The 12,474-nt window shown below is 29.9% G+C and overlaps 1 protein-coding gene across 1 annotated transcript; it reads right to left on the bottom strand.

Annotated features, from left to right (window-relative positions):
• Positions 1–4,591: 4,591 nt before the first annotated feature.
• Positions 4,592–7,675, bottom strand: LOC11411395 (auxin transporter-like protein 3). The gene is made up of 8 exons (XM_003601038.4): positions 7,405–7,675; positions 7,128–7,313; positions 6,764–6,876; positions 6,479–6,662; positions 6,072–6,169; positions 5,688–5,895; positions 5,204–5,461; positions 4,592–5,056 (listed from the first exon to the last, which is right to left on the bottom strand). Exons 1-8 carry the CDS (start codon positions 7,558–7,560, stop codon positions 4,862–4,864), a joined length of 1,398 nt encoding a protein of 465 aa, XP_003601086.1. The 5' UTR covers positions 7,561–7,675; the 3' UTR covers positions 4,592–4,861.
• Between the last annotated feature and the right edge of the window lie 4,799 nt (positions 7,676–12,474).

A 12,474-nucleotide genomic window follows, 5' to 3' on the forward strand; every position in this document is an offset into this window, starting at 1 on the left:
GATCAATGATGTTGCCAAGACCTTGACTTAAGTGTTCAAATTTTTTAACTTTAATTAATAATTATAATAATATATATATATATATATATATATATATATATATATATATATATATATATATATATATATATATATATATATATATATAACAAAATTAGATTGTACTTGGTTTACGTTGTACTAGAAAATTAAATACATACAATTGTCTTATAGAACTCCCTAAAAAAACGGTCTTTTAGATCTACCCGGTTTCATGTTTTAAAATTGTTAAATAATCAATTCATTATCAACTTTGTCGAACACATCTCTCTCAATATAATTCACGAGTTTGTGCAAAATGTGCAAAACTTTAAATATGAAAGGGTTCAAACTAAATAAAAATACAATTATTAGTGAATATTGTTGAGGGGGTTTCATGTGACCATGATTTAAAATGTTGGTTCTGACTTGTTTTGAAGTTCTTTAATGCTACCTTTGCTCTGAACCTTTTTCTACTTACAGGTAGTTTTACCTTTACCTTAGCTTTATTGTTTCTGCCCCTAACTATAGATCACGTATATAGACCCATCATTTTTCTTTTTAAGTAAAATAAAAGTGACTTTTATTGCATTGCTGGCACTTTAAGAATAGAGTCCCCCCCATACATTGATATTTGTTACTAATTTGTTGATTGAAGTTGAACGACCAGTCAAAAGCAAACACACCAACTCTCTAGAATTACCAGATTCAATGATCCGTTTTAGTGAAGCCACATGAAAAATAATTGAAACATTCTATGAAAATTACGTGACAATATCATTGACATGGAAAGTTCTTGACAAATTGTGAAGTACTAGTGGTCACCACTGATAATTTGTAATTATTTTCCTTCAATTGGGTACTCACATTGTTTGAAGTACGCACAATCACTAACAACATTTGTATTGTGGGACACAAATTTCATGTATCAATTTCAATCTCACAAGCCCTAAAGTCTAAAAGAAATAATCAATACATAATATTGGATCTTGCACTTCCCTTTCACGTGCCATGAATCTATGCTTGGAAGATTAATGGATACTCGTGACACTTTATCTTGAGAAAAGTGTGCTTTCTAAGCTTCCATAGCCATGTGTAAGGTCAAAGACATGAATTGAAAAGTTAAATTAGGGCATCACATGTGGATGAGGTTGTTGTCTCAGTCTAAGCTTTTACCCACGTTGTATCCACATTTTACTTTTCATCTTCAAAAATATAGCTTTAGCTACAAAACCAAGGACGATATGGTAGGGTCACCACAAGTTGGGGGGCCATTTCCTGTAGATGGTATTATTATGATTTTTTTATTTTTTTATTTTTTTATATCATGGGAGATCAGATCTCATTTTTTTTGCATGGGGGAGTTATATTTACAAATTTATTTTCCTAAAGTAATATGTCTAATTATGGAGGGAAGAGGGGAAAAGGGAAGTGATGGACAGATATGGAAATAAATATTCTTTCTATTCGTAAAAGTTCACTATAGAAAACAATTATTAAAAATTAAAATTATTTGAATAAATATCAATGACCTCGTGATTATATACATGAGATGAGATGAGATTTTTAGTGCACTCTTATTTTCTAAAATAATTACATTAAATTTTTACATAAAAAATGTTTAGATGAGTACTGAGTTTCAATAATCGCTAGAGTATTTCAATTTCTAAAAGTTTTGTGGTATATTTGCATTAGTCAAACAAAATAGGACTTGCACTCTCTAAATCTCAAAACTCTTGCTGCATTTAGTTATAATCCAAGAGTATTTTTGAATCTACAACACTTTCTTAGTTGCATTTGGCCTAACCTCGTGTGAACTTAAAGGGTTTCTTTAAATGCCAGTTTTCATATACATCAAAATGTACAAATATTTCCTTCTACATAAGAGCTTTTTTCTTTTTCTAAAGATTGAATATGACGGTGAAATTCACAAACATTAAGTATTGAGAAGCGGAGAATTGTGTGTTCAAACTTATGTTCTCTATATAAAAGATTTATGCTGCTTTTTATCATTGTGAGTTGTACTTATGAGATTAAGAGTATGCATATCATACAAATATAAGAAGCACGTTGTATATTACTCATATTCATGAGTATATATTAACATATTTAAAATTATTCATGTAATAAAAATATTAAGGATTAAATAAGTTTTTGTCTCTAAAAAATGACTAAGTTTCATATTTCGTCTCCATTTTAAAAAAGTGACACGTTAACGTCTTTACAAAATTTTCATGCACGCGGTTTAGTGTATGTTGTTAAGTTAATGTCTATTTTTGAATGATTTTTGTTGCATGCATGTTTAGAACAACATAAAAATGTTCTATAAAAAGGAGCTCGAAATTTGTTTTTTAGGTTGAAGTTTTCGTTAATTTTATCTTAAACTTTTGAAATTTCAAAAATTCATACTTAATTCATTCCATATTAAAAAATTCTAAATTTTTGCAAAGAAACTTTTTATAATGTTTCAAAAATGAGTTTAAAATTGGATCATCTTTTAAAAAGCCTCTCAAATTTCTCTTCTTTGTGAGTTCGTCTCTATCTCTCTCTTACATTTTCGCTCTCTTCTTTTTATTAATTTTTGTTGTTGATTTTCTCTCTCTTCTTATACTTATTTGAGATGAAGGATGAGGAAAGGATGAAAAGAAGATGATCCAAACTCTCTCATTTAAGCTTTACTCAGCACCAACTCAAACTCATTTGAACAGTTTGATGATAGAATCCCCTATATGTATCAATCATCTTAAAAGAGAATCATCTTAAAAGAGATACCTTTTTTTTGACGTTATCTTAATTAGAATATGGGTAACTATCTTTAGGCAATTTTTACATATTTTGCTTCAACGGTGAAAAATTAGGCATCCATTTAGCAGCTCACGCTAAATTTATATAAAATTAAAATATTTATACTTCATTTTATTTCAAATTAAAATACTAATTCGTTTATTTTAATTAACAGTAAAAACATAAGTATTGGAAATAATATTCATTTTAATTAGTTTTATTTTATCGTGGTTACTAGTTCAATTTTGATTACAAAGTTTTGTCAAAAAAAGAAGAAGAAGATGAAAATACAAAATATTACATAAATATGATGGGAAATATCATTTTTCTCTTGAGAATGAGATGAAAAATATTGGAATATAGAAACATGAGAAATATTATTTTTAAATGTTAAGGAATCTACTTTTTGCCCTAAATTATATAAGATATGTACCTTAAATTAAGGAATCAAACTCTAATAGTGGCAACAAAAAAAATAAGGTACATTACTTATTTTAATGAAACTAATAATAATTAAGGTATCCTGTTAGAAATGTACTTAGAATTTGATTATTATCTTAAAAATATGTTATTAGCACATTCTTAAAAGAAGAGCTCGTGGTCTTAATTTTACGATTTGGTCACTTCTATGAGTTGACTCTAGTTATATCGAGAGTTTTGAAAGATTTAACTCAAATTATATCAACTTTTTCTTTACAAAAGTTGCAATTAATCCATCTGAAATATGGCGTAAATATATTCCCCCACTATGCAAACAATCACTAGGTACACAAAGAAGGTCCAAAAGGAAAAGACAATTACTAGTTGACGAAATTTGAAAGTTATATTATTAATTTGGGAAAAAAGTAAATGTTATCTGTTCAATTTCAATATGCTTGTCATCTTGCATAGCATAGAAAGAAGGACACATCAAATTAGGTAACAACCAATTTAAGTTATGTGGTAAGTGCCCTAATATAGTTCATGAATGTGTGGTGATTGTCATGACTTTGTGGCCCATAACCTACTACATATATATATTTAGATTTTGCATTTTACAGCTGGTTGATTTATCACACTTCACCTTTCACTAAAGCTAGACAATATCTATATGAAGAAACCCATCAAGAAAGATATATATGACTTTTTCAATTTTGCAAGCAAAGGTTTTAGATAAGATTCAGAGATTAGAGGATGAAATCTGAGCTTAAAGCTAGATAGCTCTTCCAACACCATGCATACAATACAATAAACTTTAATTCCATTTGGCCATTGTCGTTGTCTATATTCTTATATGACCTTAATATCCTTAACAAATATCAAAGTGGATGTGTGTGCATTTTTTATTTTTTATTAGTTACAAAATATATGTACTTTGAAAGGTAAATTCTTGCGAGTTGTGAAGGAGGTGAATTTTGATAACCCTATAGTTTATTTTTTAAATGTTTGTCACGTATAATTAATAACATAGGAATTTTTTTAAATGTTTGTCACGTATAGTTTCTTTTATTTTTATTCATCCGAAGTTTACTTGTGGAGGTGAGAAAAAAATAGCTACCTAAAGCAACTCTTACATCATCTCATCAATTTTTTACATTATAATATACTTTACCAAAATAGAAAACGAAGTTTTATTCTCCTTTAATTTTTGTGGTTAATTAAATGATGAAAAAAGTAAAAAGAAATTAAAGTATAAGCAAAATGATGAAATATACAAACAAAAAATAGAAATTAAGTCCAGCATATATATAGCAATGTAATTGCACAAAAAGAAATAATCATTATTCCAAAAAAAAAAAAAAAGAAGAAATAATCATTAAGGGGTAGTGCATATCATGATTAATCAGCACACGAAACTCTAATTGTGATTAAGTTGGTATAAGGGGTGGCCCTGATTGCCATCACACCTTTAATTAGCTGATACAATCAACATCACTAATTGTCTGGCTTCTCACATAGGAAAAAATAAAATAAAGGGAGAATATATGAAAGAAAAAATAAAGTAGTACAAAAGCCAATAATCTCTTTACACACATGTATGATCTGAAATTGAGAGTGTCACAAAAAATTAGAGAGCTAATTAAGCCTTATGAGGAGGACACTGAAAGCACTTAGCAAATAGCCCAAATGTTTTAATTTGGTGTACGAAATTAAGCATACTTGCCCATCCTCCTAATCCAAATCCTACCACCAAAACCCATACTGCCACAAACACATTCACTGAGTATAATCCTACCCAACCTCCTAAGAATGATGGTGGTCTCTCCACAGCATTCTGTCAATAAATAAATAAAGAGAAATGTTAATGAGTGTCCTCAGGACATTCTTTAAGGACCATAAATGGTATGTATTTTTATAAAAATATGTGTAACCCTGATAATATTCCCATTTGTAAGAGTGTTTTAGCAATAAGAATAATTACCTCTCTAGCTGGTGCCGAAGCAAATGTGACCATGTGTGCCAAAGCAGGAATTATGTAAACAGTGAAGCTAACCAAGAGTGATCCAACAGTTGAATTAATAGGGCCAAAGAATGGGAATATTATTGCCAGAAACCATATTGGAATCACAACTGGAAGTCTAACCAATGCCCTTTTGAGCAAACTTTTGGTTTCATGTACTCCAAGAAATTTCTCCCACACAAAATATAAAGGAGTGCAAGCAAATCCAAATGTTATAAACTGCAAAAATGTATCACCAAAACAACAAATAGTCCCTTTAGATATATGAACATGTGAATTATAATATTATATATCTAACACGACACTTTTGATGGAAGATGTGTCCAGTCTTCCATACTAACATATGTGGTTACATCAAATATTTTTACCTTATTGAATTGTACATGTGTCGGTGTATCAGTAATGTCATATTTCGTCGATGATTTATAAATAATAATTAACTAACCTGATGAATGAGCATGAGAATGACAGCTGTATCTCTAAACCCTGTCCTAGGGAGCAATGAGAGGGCATTGGAATGAGTGAGAAGATTGTCCCCAAATGCCCAATATACTGCAGCTGCTGATGGTAAAGTTAAGGTCATCACGTACAAAGTTGCAATTAGATATATCATCTTAAACTTCTGTGGTTTCCACATTGCATGCATAATTTCCCTACAGTAAAATAAAATTAATTACAAGACTGTCACATTCACATATACTCAATTTTGAAATCACAATACAAAATTAAAAGTTATGACAAATTCATTCAATTTCTCAAAAACCATGTTACATAGCTTAAATAAATGTAATGAAAATTAATTGATCTCTTAAAGCTTTTTAGTCCTCACACTGTAACAGCATGTCCACCAAAGGTATAGAGAATGTTGGTAGCTCCGGTGAAGTAAAGAACCAATTTGGTTGGACCAGAGTGCTTCACATCCTCAGCCTTCAGAATCATAGTGATTGAATAACACAAATGAAGCAATATTAATATATATCAAAAGTATTGAATTTAGAGTTTAATTTTGATACATTGTGAGTCAATGATTTTTTTTTTACACTAACCATTTATATGTGTGACTTTTGAAATAATTATAATTAAAGTCAAACAGTTTTTATGATCTAACAGTTATGATTGATTGATTGTGTAACAAACATTTACATTGTCGGTCGATGTATATAAATTAAATCTTTGAATTTATTATATGATTTTAGAGGATGAGGCTCATGAATTGTATATGTTTGAAACTTTTACCTGTCCATGAAGAATGGAAGCTATGGTCATATACCATGCAGTGTAAGTGGTCATCACTAGGCCTAAAAATGACCAGATTCTGTAATTGTGGAAAGAAGGGATGAAAACTGTTGTGGCACAACAAGCTCCAAAGATGTATGTCCAAGTTCTCTTGTCCAAATGGTCATTTATGTAGTATATGTTACTGTGACATTATTCATAGTATACAAAAATAATAATTGTTAGCTTAAAATTTATATACATGCAAAAATTATCTTTTCGAATTTCAAAACATATAGTACCAACCTTGCACAAGCAATTAGCTGAATTACTGATCCAAACAAAAGGAAAGTGCAGTTGAAAAATAGACCAAGGTTCCTCCAGTGTTTTCCTAAAAGTCCATCAAGAACTTCAAACCACTGTAAAGAGTGAAAAATACAAGGTCAATTAGAAGAATTTATAATCTAAATTAAACTGATATATGAAGCACGGACACTCCTCAGATTAGGCGTTTTTCAGTGGCGGACATGTGTCGTGTCCGAGACACATATAATTACACTAAATTATGTGATTTTCTCAAATTATTAACGGTGTCGGCATGTCAATGCCCGTGTCGTGCCGGTGTCCTTGTCTGTATCGTGCTTTATAAGTATAATTAATACATAATCACCTGAATAACATGGTTTCTGAAATCAACTTTCTCTCTTTCTTTTCTAGTTCTGTATTCAACATAAAGAACACTGATAATGTAAGCAGTCCAACTTCCCATTAATCCATAAAAAATCTGAAATAGAATTCCAGATAACATTCCCAATTGTGAAAAGGAATATGGCAATGTCAATAGCACTTGTGCAACCTACAAACGTATAAACTATGAGAATTTTGTCACTCCAAAAGAAAAAGATATTGCGTAATTAAAGAAGTAATAATGATTTATGAATAAGTGCCTGATTTGAAGCACAACTAAACCAAGCATCATAGACAGAACCACCATGCCAGAAGAACTTAGATAATTTGCCAGTAGTGGACTTAGAACCTTCCTCTTCCCTTTCCATTTCTAAGTAATTTCCAGCAACAACAGTTTCAACTTTCTCAGAAGTCATTTTTATTGTTTTTGTTATCTCCCTTAAAGTGTTTTAAGGGAAAGACAATAGAATTAAGTGAACAAAGATATATATAGATAGGAGAAGTGCTTCTTTTCACACTCCTATATTTCACTTTCACATTAAATTATTATATAGCTACCAATGTTTTAAAAACCGGATTGAACCGATCGGTTCAATTGGTTGAACCGAGAATGGCATGTTTGTCGGTTGATTAGATCCTACTTATAATGCAGTCTGGTTGAATCTGATTGAATTGGGTTGAACCGGTTCAATCTTGGATTGGTTCAATCGATTTTCATTTCTATGATGATTAAGTCAAACATTTATAACGATTTAACGATTATGATTCTTCTTTTTTTCTTTCAAAAAATTTATTGGCGAAACTCACACTAATTGTTGAGAAACAGACCTCAACATATCAAACAACTTTATAGTTTTTCACCATATGAGTTGTAGTTGCGAAACAACACATATGGTAAACATGAATTAAAAATATTATTTTTCTTTTCACCTTTTAATATTAACCGTTTACTTCCTCCTCTCCCAAAGGTAACAAAGATTCATTTTTTAGATTAATTGAACAATTGATGTATATTGTTCATAATATAGACTAAATAAATCAATTATTAAATAAACATTAAAAAAATTATTTATATACGAGTCAGAGGAAGTATTTATCATTTGGTTTAACTTAGGTTAAATCGATTAAACCAAGAACTATGATTTAGATATCTCACTGATCCGATCTCCATTCCGATTTTTAAAAATTGATAGGGATACTTTCCTTATATGACCTTTTTTGTGTGTGAATGGTGGAAAGGTTTTTGCTTATTTCACATGTAATACTCAGCTTTTTTTTCCTTAATAATTCTCTCTTACCAATAGCTAATGTGAAGGTTCAACCTCATGATCAGTATTCTTGGCTGTGATGGGGCCAACATTAGCTGCAATGCACGAGCGGGGTGGCCTACCATTGGACTATTTCTTTTCTTTATTATGAAAGAGGCCATGCACATTGATTGATCATGAATGTTGATAAAAGCAAAATTAAAAGAGAAAAATGTATGTAGGGGAAGATTAAAAAAAGTTTATATGAGTGTGAGAGTTGAGTAGAGTACATGTTTATGTGGGGGAAACTAAGATGGAAGGAATCATTGCTTTCAAGGGGGCTTAGTGCTAATCATGATTAGTACTATACGTGCTCCAACTGGCTTTTACTAAAAGAAAATTCTAGCAAAAACCCCAAGTCCATTAACCCTCTTTCATTTCCACTTTTTTCGTAAGTTATTATGCTTTCTATTTTTTATATGGTTCATGTAGTGGGATATATTTCAAGTTATTAGGTTTTCTATTTTTTATTTCTATTTATAATATTGCTTGTACTGCTAAGGGTTTTTCATGACCCCGCATATTGTGGAGGAACCTTCATGGTTAAAACAGATGTCAATACAATAATGTTTATCAGGCGGAGCTTCATGAACTAATGAATGCCATTGAGATAGCTTACAAGAAAAAAATGGAGTCGGCTTTAGTTAGAGATTGACTCTTTGGACCCTTCGGTAGTGACTATGGCTTTCAGAAATTCTAGTGTTGTTCGGTGGCACTTTAAAAATAGATGGTTAAATTGTATGGTTAACATTTTTCATTTTCTTCAAATAAATAAGGTTAAGGCTTTTTAAAAGTATGCAACTAAAAATGACAGGTTTTAGGCCACAAAAGAAACCTTTTAAGCCTATTACGTTGGTTTACTTGTATAAATATGAATAATTTCCTTAAAACTGTTTTTATTATATTAACTTTGAACTTTGTTTGGATGCTCTCATTTTTCTATGAAAAACATTTTTGTTAATTTAAGTATATTAGCATGCATTAATTTTGACATATGTTGTCATTTATGCATACTTTATAAATCTCAAAATATAAATTAATCTCATTGATATTTTTTTTTAAGAAAAATTAATCTCATTGATATATTATCTCGCATTTAACAATACAAGATTAAATATACTTACAAGCCAAATAAACTTTCAAAAAGGCAAAACTCAAGTTAGGAAATTAGCATATGTTGGATAACTACCCAAATTTAAACTTTAATTTTTTTCCTCAAAAAATAAAAAAAACTTTAATTTTTTTCATTAGACCAAAGATAAATCTTACAAAGTTTGGTTAGGTCTAACATATTTTCATCTTTAGAGAAGAGGATGAGAGAGATCTTAAAATATTGTATGTTTCAAAGAGATTTTAGTTGAGAGAAAATATAAATTTATATTTTTCACCCTTATAATATTCAAGATCACATTAAATATTAGGGTTTTTAAGCCTAAATTTGAACAAACATTTTCTCCCGTCCAAATCTCTCAATTTAAAGGAAAGTCAAAATTAGTTTGGAGAAATTTTTTATCCCCTCTTCTATCTTCCCCTCCACTCCCCTCCAACCAAACATGCCCAAAGGGTTTGTTTGATATGCTAAAAATAAGGGATTGAACACGACAATTTAATTTGTATTATGTTTGGCTGTAAAACTGTTCTTGTGACTTGACAAACTATAGGTTTAAGGACATGACAAAAACTAAAATTTTTATCCCTTACTAAGCCACAAACACACCTTTCAGTCTTAAATACAAGGTTGTCTAAAATACCAAATCGTCTTTTGTCCAAAAAAAATTATATAAAATAAAAAATTGTTTAACACCATTAAAATTAATCATATGACCTTCTACCTTATGGTGTACATATTGTTCTATCCTATGATGTATAGTATTTATCTTTTAACATATGAAACACACCCTAACTCTTATTGAATCATTAAGTATGGAAGATTTCATATCCATTATGAGGACTTAGATTAGGTGTGATATCCTCATCTTTTGGTCAAAAAAGGGACGGTATAAAGGAAAATAAAGAGAAAGAAAGCATCTTGACATAGGCATTATATCAGATTTGATTTTCAGAATGATCCAACTCTACCAACCCGTTAGGCCCAGACCTCATAAATTGTTGGATAATTTTATGAACTTCAAATTTAGGCATTATCAATGAGTAAACCATCAAATTGGTCTTCTCTTTTGTGTCAAATTTTCAAATTGGTCCCTGACTCTATTAATAACTCAAAATGATCTCTGTCTTTGTCAAATGTTTCTCAAATTGGTCTCTGACCTCTATTAGTTGTTTTGTATTTTGAGTGTTAATAGTTCAATGTCTTTTGGATATTATTTAGTGGTTAATAGCATAATGTCTTTTGGATCTTATTTGATACGTTAAGGGCTTAAAATGCAAAACAACAACTAATAGAGTCAGGGACCAATCTGAGAAACGTTTGACAAAGATAGAGACCATTTTGAGTTATCATAATAGAGCCAAGGACCAATTTGAAATTTTGGTACAAAGACAGAGACCAATTTGGTGATTTACTCCATTATCAATTGTCATTATTTTTTTCCATCCTATGAGTACCTCGCGCGTTCTATTCGGATTTTAAAATCCAAAATTTTTTAATTTATTTTTGGAGGTTTTATGAGATTTTTATGCACTTCGAATTCTAAAATATAAACTGCATAGGACGCGGAAGAACCTTCTAAAGTGGGAAAAGAAACGGTCTTATCCCATTCCTCTTAAAGTTCAAACATACAATAAGATCTGATGATTGGATTAATTAACTTTATGTTAAAGCTTTTCTTAGTCATCTTTCCAAAGATAAAAAGATGTATAGACGGAGATTAACTATAAAACAAATGTTCATCTTAGTTTTATATTTAACTTAAAATTTTCGTAATTAAACAAAATTTGGGAATTGAATATTTTAAATTTTGTATTTATGGTAGATATTTTGAATATTTTAACTTCTAAGTATTGTGATTATATATCTATGATTTTGTTGTTTTTTCTTAAACAAAAAATATATTAAATAAAAAGGAAGTGCTTTGTACCCAAAAAAAAAAAAAAGTGCAAAAAACTGGGGGCATCAACCCAATCCGTCAACCACACATAATCAACCCTAAATGAGTATTACAACAAGGGTTAACAAAAGTAGTGATATAAAAAATAGCAAAATTACACTTTTGGTCCCTTAATTTAATTTCAGGTAACAATTTGGTCCTTTATCTTTTTTTCATTTCAATTTGGTCCTTTTTGTCCATTTTCATATGAATTTTTAAGCTTAAAATTCATGATTTGATTTTCTTATGGTTCTTCATAAGAATATTAGATTTGAAGTTTGAAAATGTATATGAAAATGGACAAAAAGAACCAAATTGAAATGAAAAAAAGATAAAGACCAAACTGTTACCTGAAATTAAGTTAATGGACCAAAAGTGTAATTTTGCCTATAAACAATACAGCTAGACAAAAATTCAATACATGAAACCAAATGTGTGGCAAACGAATACACGCCAAAAGCACACAACTCAATGAACTTAACGCATGACATAAAACCATATTGCAAAAGAAAGATGTGTAAAAGTCCGCAAACATATCAAATCGAACCAGTGACAAGCCCGTACTCATTTCTTGAGGAACGGCGTGAATTTAACCATCCAATTTGATGATATGACAATATATTAGGTGACCTGAAATAAAAATGAATTGTTTTAATCGTTTAGAGTCTTAAAAATAGATGTTAAATTAGTCGTGACTAAACATACAAATGAAGGAGGACAAATTGATAATGAAATCGCTAGCGGTAAACCCTTGGTAGTGTTGAGAACATGCAAACAAAATCACAGACAATGAGTCAAAATTTCAAAGTAAAATTGCAATGAGAAATACTAAATTGGGATTCTAGTTAAGAAATATGATTCTTTTGTAAATTGTAGACAAACCTCCACTTTCTTTTTCTCTTTTAAGGATTTGAGTTAAGGAATAGTGCAATTAAACCTAAAAACTTAAGTGATTATGATCCAATATATTGAGTGA

The sequence above is a fragment of the Medicago truncatula genome, chromosome 3 (assembly GCF_003473485.1).
Source record: "Medicago truncatula cultivar Jemalong A17 chromosome 3, MtrunA17r5.0-ANR, whole genome shotgun sequence".
Taxonomy (NCBI): Eukaryota; Viridiplantae; Streptophyta; class Magnoliopsida; order Fabales; family Fabaceae; genus Medicago; species Medicago truncatula.